Raw genomic sequence first — 13,328 nt, forward strand, 5'->3', positions numbered from 1 at the left:
GAATGCACACACCGCTCTCCCCTGTTAGGAGAGCGTCTGATGCACACAGGGCTGCCACAGTGCTGGGAGAAGAGTTTAAAGAATACCTAACACAGCTAACATGCGCAGTACGCAGCATAGCAAAACAAATTGTTTCACCATTTACTGAAGATGTAGCAACAGACACCTCCATACTGACAGCAGACAGCCCGGAGGGGCCTTTAATGCCAGGGGAGCAAATTCTTATTAGGAACTTTATAAGAAGGTGGAATTCACCAAGATTTCATTGTCCACATACAGTAGTGTACAGCACCCCAACTGCAGTCAAGGTCACAGGGTTAAAATACTGGGTACACCTCTCAGACGTAAGAAGGGCACACAGTGTTACACCTCCCCAAAATGAAACCGACTGTGTGGATGCCATCACTGGCACAGGTTGATATGATGAAAATTGCAACTTAGACAGGGAAAGTATAGGGGAAAAGCAAAGGTTTTATATATATTTTTCTCTCTCACTCTCTCTCTCTCTCTCTCTCTCTTTTTCATATAAATCATGTTGTTTTTTTTTCCTAATCTATTCCATGATGAAATGAAAAGGAATTGTTACACGCCTAACTGAGCAAAGAAATGAAAAAGAAATGAATAATTGCAATTATTTTTCGTTCATGTGACTTAACGAATTTGTCTCGCCCACATAGGTTCAACATGAGCCAATGCAACGAAATGGCTGAGCAAGCTGAAATGTTATATAGAAATAGGGATGCCACTAGGGCCAGTAGATTAAATAATTTGGAATGTGTTATAAAATATGCTGCCATATTATTTGCAATAATGATGTTTTATCTTATTTGGTATAATGTTGTTTTATATGTGGCAAATGAAATGAACAAAGGGGGGCACGGAACTGATATGACAAAACCAGGGTCTAAACTAATATGGACTGAAGCAACGGCTATTTTGAAGGACACTTATAACATTGAATTGAATGATAAAATATAACATTGCCCCTTTTACAATTGCACGTAAACGAAACTGCTATTCCATTGTTGAATAATACTGGAGCCAAGGAAGTAGGGCTTGGATGGAATGTAAATGATGATTACTATTGGTTAACTGATTCCAGAAATACAAGCATGCGTACACACACTGCACCAGAAACCACTACTGAATACACACATGTCACAATGAGCATCATAGATGAAGCATGGTCTAGAATATTCCCGCTGCAATATTCACTAGTTGGAACCCAATTAAAAAACAGAAGGAGGAGAAAAAGTGGGGTGGGAAAAAACAGATACGATATTAATCATAACTTGGGGTTAGATGAAATAGAGGACCCCCAACACCCTTTCCAATCCAACAAATGGTATTCAGATATGAGCACCGCAGCAAAGCAAGCAAGTAACGAAAGTTGTTACGTTTGCTCACTTATTCCTCACGCAACTGGAAACCCAAAAATGTTAATCCCACAGGAAGTACCCTTGTTTGAGGCCCAATGTTTGATTCATTTGATGCTGTGTAGAATAAAAAAGACATTTCAAGCACAATGGAAAAATGGGAAAACGAACAAACTTGCACCAGCAGACGACAAGGAGTGATCTGCCTCCAGGAACCATTTTTCGTTATAAAAGGCACAAGATATGCAGATGACAAGTGGCATGATGAGACGATCGAATGCAAAGCTGAGGGGCTTCGAGGGCTGCCAGATGAAACATACGAATGGGCAAAAGAAACGTGTATCCCCATCTGGACACAGCATATCACCAAGCTGACATGGGTCACACCCCTGGAGAGACCCATAAAGATTCAAAAGGAAATACCGCACAAACTTTGCTTCCATGGAGAAGGGAAGGTGAACATGGGAACCGTGCAGCAGTGCAATAAGACTTTAATAATGCCAGTCATGAAAAAAGGCACTGCTGCATTAATGGACATATACTGGATCTGTGGCAAAAGAGCTTACCTGCATCTCCCAGCATCCTGGAGGGGCACTTGTGCCCTAGCCACACTTCACTCAGCACTAATGGTGATACCAGAGAGCCACGTCCAGTTTACAGCAAGGCCTTCGGCTGACACATCGACAGCAGGCCAATCGACTGACACATCGGCAGCAGGGCAATCGGCTGAACCATCGACAGCGTCCAATGAGACAATCACAGAGCCCCCAGCATACGAACTATTGTCAGAAGAAACTTTGAAAACCAAGTTGTCACGCAGCAAAATATCCAATTATATTTCATCAAAATCGTCAGAATTCCTTACTAAAATCCCACAACAGTATATGCTTTTCTCATCTGCAGAAATATTCTTTGCATCGTTCCTAGCACCAGGCGTTCAAGCAAGGGCAAATGCGAAATGGCTGCAGATAACACGCTGGGAGCTCATCCAACTGGCCAACGACACTGAAGAAGGATTCAACATCATAAAAATAGAGCTCTGTGCACTGCGCCTGATGACGATGCAAAACAGATATGTCTTAGATCTTATCACAGCGATGGACGGTGGTGTTTGCAAAAAAATTGGGGGGCGTGTTGCACGTTCGTACCAACTTCCGATGCTGATAATGGGACACTGTCACATGTGATAACAGCAGTGCATAATTTAGGAGAAAGAATGAGAGCAGAAGGCGGAGTAGACAACAACACGTGGTTCGACAATCTGTTCAGCTGGATACCATTGTGGGTGAACATCGCAGCAAAGATACTCATTCCCATCATAGTCTTTCTTCTTTTGATATTTTGTGTGTGCCAACTGGGACTAAGATGCTGTGAAAAGAATATGCCTAATTCAGCAATGATGATGGTAACAGTGGGCCGACAGACAACGGTGGCTACCATGATAGATGCCCAAGTACAAACCGGAGAATACACCACACCACAGTATAGGATGACTGCCATCTATAGACAGTATGGGGACGTGGTTGATACTCTACATTACACTACCATTAGAGAACCCAAAAACTTGCTGTGGTATAATGAGGTATGGATATATTTAGATGGGGATGGTGGGATATACTTAATGGTCACCCCCAAAGAATATGCAAGAAGGGGTAACAGCTTAAGAATTGTGTGTAAAGCATGGATGCCAATAAAGGGTACACCTGCTTGGGATGAGGCTGTGGCTGAAGCTGAGTGCTACTGAAGGGAGAACGGAAAGAGCGAGATAAAGTAATTTGTTACTTTAGATGTAACGAAAGGGGGGAATGTATGGGAGCGAGGGGTCCTCAGGCCCCCTCGCATCGTACGCTCCTCAGTACAAAGCTTGGACCACATGCCTCCGGTAGTGGAATTGCCCCTTGCCCTTATCTAAAGTTAACTACGGTTGACTACTGCATAGATGGGACTACTGAGCAAGACACGGGGCATCCATCTTTTGTGCCCCTTTTCGACTCCATCTTGGGTAAACAGGCCTCACTGCGATAGTACAGCAATGCTCAGCTCCCCTTTCCACCGCAGCAGCCAAGGACAGAGACACACACACAAGGCGCGCCGGCAGCTGGCTGGCCCCCACCCTTGCACTCCCCCTGCGAAGGAAAAGCTCTGCGCTTCCATTCTCACGCTGAAGCTGGAGAAAGTTGCAACAATCAATATGCTACAGTTTTCTTCCTCTGAGATCACTGTTTGCCTGAAAACCGGCATGTGAACCAAGATGAGCTAAGCACTTTCTGCTCGATTCGTCCTCATGAACGTGCAAGCCACCCACCCCCATTAAAACAATGTATTGCCATCCTGACCCTGCACCCCCTGTAAGGTATTTCTTTCAAGTGCCAGACCCTTGCCTGTGCTGCGAAACCCACCCAATACACCCACTACTAACCTCAAGCATTTTTATTATTATATATGCTTTTACTTGCACTAATGAATTTGAAACCTAGAAAGAGATGCGAACATAGCCTGATTCTTTTAAATGCACAATAAAGGTCAAGGCCTTCAATTAAAGCCACAAATGACCCAATTGTACTGACAATAATCATTGTGTGTAACTCATGTAGAAATGTGACAAGTAGCATAAAATGTTTTAAATAATTTGTCATTTAGTATGAAACAAATCTAGCTTAGGTAGTGACCACAGTGACCGGACCCTGACCTGCATGGAGCACAAGATGTTTGACGTCCGTCAGCTACTCAGCCAACCAGGAGGAAGAGATGCTAACCACACCTACAGCACCACACCTTCTGGCCAATCGGGTCCATTTAGTATTTTTTGTTAGAATTACTTTAACTAATATAAATGTTGGCACTGATGTAAATGTGTTAGAGAGTTTTTTGGGTTATTTCCTAGCTGGAGAAATAAACCATCCTTTGAACCCTTGCAGCCGGGTCTCAGTGCCTCTTTCCCCGACAAGGGGTTTTGCCTGTTATTTTATTTCTTTTTCTCTCACACGTAGTAAGACGGGGAAAGGCACCTACACCGCTCTACTCTTTTGTGACATCTGTGACTATCTTTCCCTCACAACTCTTCTCTCTGGTTCATCCCACTCTGCAGGACACACCTTAGATGCTCTCATATATCAGATATCCCTCTCTCCAACCCTCTAACTACGCCTCTCACCTGGTCTGACAACTCTTTCCTCTCCTCCCATATTGAGCTCCCTGCCCCAGATGACGCCTCTACCCGCACTGCTAGTCTCCTTCTCTGTCATTCGACCAATGAATCATGTGTCAGTAGCTGAATTTACTGCCCCTTTAAACCTTCCTACTGCCACTACCTCTGACTCTTCTACTGACTCTTCACTGGCTAAACTCCACCTCTCCATCTCTAACACTCTAGACATACTTGCCCCTGCTAAGAGGATCCTGATAAAGCGTTCCTCCAAATGTAACTGTTGGTATGACTCCGACTTGCCAGCTTTGAAACGCTGTTGAGCGGAAGTAGCAGACATCAAGCCCATCTTCTGACAAACTGGCCTGCCCCCTGCTCCAAAGGCAATATATATTTCGTCATCCTCAACCTGAAGAGAGCTGATGTCTAAGGCCGCATCTTTGAGGCAACTAATAACACGGCTGAACTTTTTAAAATCTGCAAGGAACTTTCCAATCCTACTGCAGTTTCCACCTCTCCTCTTCCATCCCAGGCCCTCTGCACTGCACTTGTCTCCCACTCCACCAAAACTCAGGACATACTGTCCTCACTGTCGTCTACTCCCCTCCACACCCCCTCTTCTCCTGCCTCCCTTGGCCACCCTCTTCCCCCTCCCATTCTCTCAACCTTCTCACCCATAGCACCGGATGAGGTCTTTAGAGTAGTCCGCTCTATGAAAGTCTCCTCCAATCAGGTGTGCTCTTCCAGAACTATCAAGGACTACATCTCTTCTCTCGCCCCTTCCTTGGCCAACCTCTGTTACTACTCCTATGCTACTGGCTTTTTCCCACAACCCCTCACACACTCCCTTATGCCCCCTCTCCTAACAAATCCATCTGTAGATTCTTCATGCCCGGCTAACTATCGCCCTATCTCTATCACCCCTTTCTTGGGCAAACTCATGGAGAAGTTGGTCATCCCCCAACTGACCTGCTGCACTGAATTGTTTGGCTAACTCTACGACCACCAGTCAGGCTTCAGAGCCTCCAAGGGCACGGAAACTAATCTCCTGAACACTAGTGAAGACCTGCTCTTAAAGCTGTACTTTAACTCTCCCTCTGTTCTGATCCTTTTTTTTTTCGATCTTCCCTCTGCCTTTGACACAGTCAATCATTCCATCCTCATAAATCATCTCCATGATACCCTTGGCATCATGGGCCGGCGACTGGGTTGGCTGACCTCATTCCTTTCAAACCGATCCTCCCAAGTGCAATTGGGCCTTTACTATCCTTCACCTCACTCTCTACTTGTGGCGTCCCTCAGGGCTCTATCCTGTCGCCATGGTTTTTCAACATTTACCTTGCCCCCCTGGTCCACTTGATCACTTGATCGCCACCTTCTTCCATTGTTATGCTGATGACACTCAGCTTTTCCTTTAAGCTTCCATCCTCTACCTCCTCCCCTTCATCTCTCATACCTGATTTCCTGACTGCTATTCAGGCGTGGTGCTCTGCTAACGATCTCTGCCTTAATGCCAGTAAGACAGAGATCCTTCTCATTGGGACACCGGCTCCATGTTTCTCCTCCACTCTCTGGCCATCCTGTTTGGGTCTTCTCCCATCACCCTCTGGTGAGGCTAAAAATATTGGGGTAATCTTTGACTCCTCTGCCTTGTTGTCTCTGCACATCACAGACCTTGCCAAGAAGTCCAACTTTGAGCTCCACCTCCTCAGAGGCATTCTCCTTTTCCTCACCTTCCCCCAGAAGCTTAATGTCTCTAGAGATCTGGTTCTCTCTATGCCGGTGTACAGCAACAGCCTCTTCCACAATCTGCCTCTTTCTTTCATTTGCCCTGTCCAACTAATCCTGAATAGAGCTGCAAGCCTTATCCTTGGCCTCAAGCCCAGGGACTGCATCTCTCCAGCCATAAAATCTCTCCTCTGGCTACCAGTGACCACAAGGATCAAATTAAAGACCCTTTGAGTGCGTAGAGCGGATGAATGTGTAGTCCGGATGAGCGCGTAGTGCGGTTTAATAAAGGGCTCGATTTAGACTGCATGGAACAAATTGGAGTGCATAGAAATATGCGACATACATTGAATGGTCTAGAGTGCATAGAACATTTGAAGAGCATGTAAACCATCATATCACATCACCACGCTTACTCTCTTTTTTACACCACCATCCAACTAGAACGCAGAGATACTATGACACCATTCGGTATAGCTGTTCTCATACCAACATCCGCCTCATACTCCCCATCACTCTAACTAAAACACTGCTGGTTACACCCCTCCAGCCAGGCGTTCTCCTCAGGCCTAACGCAGCCAGAATCGGGCTGGATAAAACCTGCCAGAACGAACACATACTCCTGATCTCTCAACCACCTCACCTAACGTTAAGAAGCAGCTACTACACGAATGCCACACTAGCTGCACACATATATGGTGCTCACAGGCACCCTAGACACTCTCTACTCTCTCTACTGACTTGAACTTCGGTTGCCGAGGGCGTTTAACCTAGCAGCGCCTTGAGACTATACTAATGGTACATAAATGCAAAGTAACATAACATAACATACCATTCAGATTTCTCTTCCTAAATACCTCCCCGCTAGAGTTCTTTGGTTCTCTAGCTCCAACTCTCTGCCTGTCAGAGCTTCTCCAAGCAGAAATTGTGAGTTAGATCCCTTTCCTCGGCTTGAGCCCCCCTCTGGAATGGCCTCCCTGTGCCCCTCAGACTTGAGCCGGATCTTCTGAAGTTCTGGAAACTCACCAAGACTCTCCTTTTCTCCTCCTCCTTTCTTTCCCCCCTCCCTTGCCAATGTCCCTCTGCCGCTTCAACCGGTGCCTGTTCCCTTATTAGTTATACAGGGGCTAGGCCCTCCTTGACCAGTCCCTCGCCCCAGCATCCCTACCAGCACTTGCCCTCTGGCACCCTTCCCGTACTAGCCTGATTCTGGACCACCCCATCCATTACACTTTTCCCTTTCCCACTTCCCCTGCACTTGCCCTTCATGGCTCCCTTCAGCACTTTCTCAACCCACTGCCCCCCTGCACTCCTGTACTTCTCCTCCCTCCCCAGCCCTGCCCCCTACTTCCTCCCTCCTTTGCAGTTTTGGTCTCTGTACTTGCACTATAAGAATTTCACAAAGCTTAGTACAACCGTTACTGTTGGCTTTACCTATGTCCCCCCTTTTTTGTCTTGTAGCACCTTGAAAAATGTATGTATAGGTGCCATACAAATGTCCAATAAAAAACGTCAACGCTTTGTGCCCAAATTGTTTCTTATTTTGTCCAAATCTGCCAAGCGGTTTTCACACTATGGCTGTTCAGAAACTACACTTTTTCTCTGCGGGAAAACAAATAGGAGTAGGCTAAAACCTGCATTTTTATCTTTTCTTAATGACTTTTTCATTTTTGGACCAACTATTCCTAGAATTTCCAGTTTGTGGGGGCTCATGAAAATGTCTTGGTTTAGAAAATGTCATCCATATCCATCCTGCAAGTCAAACATTATTAGCCTGTCTCAGCGCTTCTCTGCTGCAAAGCACCAATACTGATATGAAGGTTTAAAGGTGCAGGGGGCACCCTGTTCTCTGTCAAATATTCAAAAACTACTGGAGGGTTTTACCACAAACAATTCAAGGAATTTAAATCATTGCTTTGTGTCCAAATTGTTTCTTATTTGGTCCAAATCTGCCAAGTGGTTTTCACGCTATAGCTGTTCAAAAGCTGCACTTTTTCTCTATCGGGAAATAAATGTGAGTAGGCTGAATTATGTGTTCTTAATAACTTTTTTATTTTCTAAATAATCATTCCCAAAACATCCAGTTTAGTGAGGCTCTTGATAAGCTGTTTGTTTGGAAATTGTCATTCAAATCTATCCAGCAAGTCAAAAAAGAAAAAAATATATATATATATATATGTATTGTGATTGTTTGCACACGCATTGTTATGCAGATATGTTTATTTGCAAATTTTTGCACAATCTGCTCTGTCACCCGACTTTTAATACTCTTATTGGTTTTTGACAATTGCAGTTTACTAAATGTGAATATGACCTTTTTATATATTGGTTGGTCCCATTAGAACATAGTTTTACATAGCTATTTCAGCACTATGCTGTTTCCTGTCTCGGTAGACCAACTATTGCACAGACATCATTAGTCGTTTCACACGAGCCGTTTTCTGTGATTGTCAAATATATTGTATTATGAGAGATTTGCTTCATTTTGGATGACATTGTGCAATAATTTGGCACTCATCACTTTACTTGCATATTTGCACTTGCTAAGATTTTAACACATATGCATTAGGAGTTGGTCTTTCAGATTCATGTTAATGTTAATGTTAAAGGATATTTGTACCGCGCACTATCACCACCGGAGTGGTCCCCTGGCGCTCTGGCGGCTCTGAAAAAGGGAGAAGGGGGGTTGAGTTAGTGGGAATAAGCTGGAAAAGTGCAAGAGAGCAGCGATGTGCTGTTGGCATCCTCAGCCCGGTGGGTCCGTTGGCTGGGCTTGGGGTGTTTTACGACGGTCGGTAGTCATCGTCTGTTGTTGTGCAAGTCTATGTGTGACTTATTTTGTTGTTGCAGTGTAGTGAAGTTTGTGCGGATTGCTGTGTTTTAGGCTTGTGGTTGTGTTTGGTTAGTCTTTGAGAGGTGTATGCAGAGGGATGAAATTGTTAGTGGATTGGTTAGTTGGCATTGCTGTCCTTGCAATTGTGTCTAGGTGTGATGCTTGCTATGATTCACTATTCCATCTGAGTGTGGCACTTACTAATCTTCAATATTCTGTCTAGATGTGAGGCAGGCCAGTGATAACGATTCTATCCAAGAGTGGCACTTGTCATCATTCACAGTTTCATTTAAGTGTGGCGCATGCTAAAATTCACATTTCTATGTGGATCCCTCTAAGTGTGGCACATGATAACATTTACAATCCTGTCTAGGTGTGACGCGAGCCAAAGTTGAGAATTCAATCTGAGTGTGGCACATGCTAACATTCATAATCCCGTCGAAGATGTGACAGAAGCTAAAGTTAAGAGTTCCATCTAGGTGTGGCACATGCTAACATTCATAATCCTATCTGGATGCGACGCAAGTTAAAGTTAAGAATTGAATCTGGGTGTGGCACAAGCTAACATTTACAATCCTGTCTAGATCCGATGCAGGCTAAGTTAAGAATTCCATCTAAGTGTGGCACATGCTAACATTGTTACATCTATCTAAATGTGACGCAGGCTAATCTTTACCGTTCTCTGTAGGTGTTGGACTAGTTAACATTGGCTGGTATGTTAGTGTGTAATGAGATGCAGCATTTTCAGTTCAGCCAAGAATGGATTTAGGCTGGTGGTCCCAAATCTCTCTAAGTATGCATGGTATAATTCTATGTCAGTTTACGTTATGGAAGTTAAGGTAGAGGGGCGAGGGCTTTCTGGAGTAGAGTAATTGCTCTACACACCACCCATGCCACACTTAGGGCTTCATCACGACTTGGGCGGTAACGCCGGCGCCATTAGCGCCGGCGCTATCTGCCCTACCGCCGAACTCCCCGGCGCTAATAGCACCGGATCACGAGTTCGGCAGTAATGTAAATCCCCATTCCCCAATGAGCCCATTCGGGAATGCCCCATTCCCTATTGGACTCAATGGGGAAATTTCACGCTAATACCGTCGGCGGATTTCCCGCCGGCGGTATGAGCACGAATTTTCGGTGGATTTCCCCCCAGCCCAGAGCTGGGGAGAAATCCGCTGAAGTCCTGATTTGGCGGACCCTTAAATCTGGCGGTAATAGCGCTACTGCCGGATTTAAGGGTTACCGCCAAAGTCGTGATGAGGCCCTTAAAGTTTTGTTGGTATCTGTTGGCTGCTGGCTTCCTTTGCTTCAAAATAGGGTCTTCAAAATAGTTGACAATGTGATTGAAAATGACTTGTTCAAGGGTGTTGGAGTGGTAGGACACAAGAGAGACAAGTATATTGAAGACATTGCACACCATTAGAGCTAATCAGACACAATTCCATTATTGTAGTTGGTTGACACATCTGTAAATCTTTAGGGGGATACGAGTCCAGTGATTGCGCGGAACGGATTTTGGCAAACATTTGAAATTTATTAGAGATCATGTTTTGAAATGTTATCAAATCATGAAACTGTGTTTTCTCTTATTTCATTTGTTAGAAGATGTTACGTTAAGTTTTACTTATTTTACTATAGTGTTCCGTGCATTACATTGACTTGTGATTGACCCATTTAAAGATGTCTACCTTGATTACTGCTTAGACAATGACACTTTTTCTGTGTACCTTTACCATGTTTACTGTTTCCCAGAAGCACAGAATAGCCACTGTAGTTTCAAATACCTTCCTGTTTCACACACTCCTCATTGTGATCAAGCGGATGGACAGCCGCGAAACAAGACACTTTCCGAGCACTCTTTTTTTTTTTTGTTCCTTTGCACCAATAAAGATGAGATTTTTGAGATTTTTATGATTGAGATATAACTCGTACAACTCATTTACCGACCCGCAAGAGTCATTACTTGGAGGCATGTTTTCACATTGATATAATTATGATCAGCAGCTCACATGGTATGGACATCAACATGGGACTATGCCTATAATGGATAAAAACAAGGGACTATGCTTGTACTTCTGAAAACAAAGACCTACTTCTCTTTTAACTATTTTTTCATGACATGTACTTGTTAAATGGGTGGGCACACCAAGGCTAAATCATGTGATCAAGCGACTAGGTGTCACGAAACGCGTCAGCTTTTTTGGTGTTGCCTCCTTTCAATGTTTGGAGCATGACAGTATTTTCTAACATTTGTTACTTTAATAAAGAATGAAGAGTTTAACTGCATTTTATGGACTACAGTGCTGTTTTTCCTGACCAACGGCTGCTATATTGCAATATCCAGGCTGGGAGTGCAACTCAAGCTTGCCAGTGTGCACACTCTGGCTTTCATTGAATATCCATATTTACATTTTTCACAAATATTTTCCAAAATGTCCAGTCTGGGAGGGAGGGGGGCATGACAACGATTGATTTGCAATATTTCAGCCAAATCCGTCACTAGAGTCAAAAGCTATTAGCAATTAATTTTTGGGGTTTCCTATGGAACTTGATACTCACCTTAACTATAGTGCAGCAATCGCTTTAGAAACTTAAACCTTGAGCAAATCGGCAGATCCTACTACACTTGAGCAAATCTTTGTGAATTGCACTTTTACCACAGCATCTCAGAGATGTTTGAGGTCTCTCCAGATGTGTTCCAGTTTTAGGGTTTTTGAATCAAGTGTAAGGTAGCAGGAGCAAGTCAGAGATGCTCATAGCATTTCTAATTTGCTGCAGTGCAAATCCTTGGGAATCAGACCCTCAGATCCACAAAGATTTTCACTTGAACGTGGGATGACCATGAGCATCACAGATATGCGCAATCTACCTGATTTACAAAGCCTAAAATCTGAGCAAATCTGGCAATGCTCAGAGCATCTCCAACATGCTCATAAGCAAAAATGGTAAACAATGATGTTCTCAGGGGCATTCCAGAGTTATTAATGTCACTTAGGTAGGTTGTATAGCATCTGGGGAATCATATTGAACTCCTGGTAGCTGTTGGTGTCAAGCTAAATAGATTTTCCGAGGCTACAAGAAGGCATTGAATAATTCCGAGCAACTGTGATCCTCGAATACTGTTTGTAGCAAGACACGTAATGCAAAATCTAATAAACCACGCACAAAATCTTTATCAACAATTACATTAGAGAGTAACATGAAATCCTTTTGTTTAGCGATTAGTTAAATAGCACAACCAGCTCATGCTTGTCATCATATTCAATACCAGCGTTATTATTTCAGAAACTCCAATGTTTTGACCTGTAAGACCTTTCTTTATGCTTCATTTCCTGCAGTGTCCTTTGACTGGAAGGGAGGTGATATGCCTTGACATGCTGAAAGAAGATGGACATTTCTTGTTAGCTACCGGAAGCCTTAATGGCACACTGGTCTTGTGGGATTTTGGGACCTTCACAGTCCAGCAAGTGTGAGTAGTTACAAGACATATAGAGCTATAGTTTTGTACTCTCCATTTTTAGATAAAGAGTCTGCGCTGAATAATGGATGTCCAGCAGCAGCATTCAAGAAGTATTTCTAAGTAAACTATTCTATTTGCATTATTAACCGCAAAGAAAAGAAACCCTCAAGTGATTTAGAAAGTTATCAGGCGACCATAGGAATCGAAATTGCTCCTGCTGCAGTCTAGCATAGTCAAAGTAATCCTGGCTAAAATGTCAAATTGTAGGCTAATCAAATCATTTAACTACTTTGGAATTTGGAGATTTTAAAAGATGGATTTATTTTTACTCACATATGTTGTTTATTCAATTTAATTACATATATTTGTTCTCATTGCTGTGTAAACACGTACGCCAACTCTGTACATAATGTTAAAAAATGTATACATGATCGTGTCACGCTGTGTCATGCTTCGTCTGAAAATTGAGTGACGCATTCTACAACAGGACAATTGCATACTAATGTACATAGATTCAGGTTCGAATATGGCCTTTATTTCAGAGACAGGTGACATCACACATAATGAGCCCAATCAGCCAAAGGCAAGTGTGATTCCGTTTTTTAGGCGACTAATACAAAGGCTAGGGAAGCATCTACAAGAAGTTTAGGCGGGAGGGAATAAGGACCGGGGATTTAGTTACTACCAACTCATGAGCCTTGCAACAGTGATTACCTAAAGGATTACTAAAGTGAATGAACAAAATGAAAACAGGACGCTACAAGATAATGCCTGCGGCTGCAAATT

The 13,328-nt window shown here is 43.5% G+C and overlaps 1 protein-coding gene across 1 annotated transcript in view; it reads left to right on the plus strand.

Annotated features, from left to right (window-relative positions):
- Nucleotides 1-13,328, plus strand: part of WDR64 (WD repeat domain 64) — a 1,979,698-nt gene that overhangs the window by 1,096,078 nt on the left and 870,292 nt on the right. Inside the window, exon 16 of the mRNA XM_069607651.1 lies at nt 12,421-12,551. Coding sequence (XP_069463752.1) covers nt 12,421-12,551 — 131 coding nt within the window. The remainder of the gene's footprint in view (nt 1-12,420; nt 12,552-13,328) is intronic.

This window comes from Ambystoma mexicanum, chromosome 4q (genome assembly GCF_040938575.1).
Source record: "Ambystoma mexicanum isolate Mex_15411 chromosome 4q, UKY_AmexF1_1, whole genome shotgun sequence".
NCBI classification, from domain to species: domain Eukaryota; kingdom Metazoa; phylum Chordata; class Amphibia; order Caudata; family Ambystomatidae; genus Ambystoma; species Ambystoma mexicanum.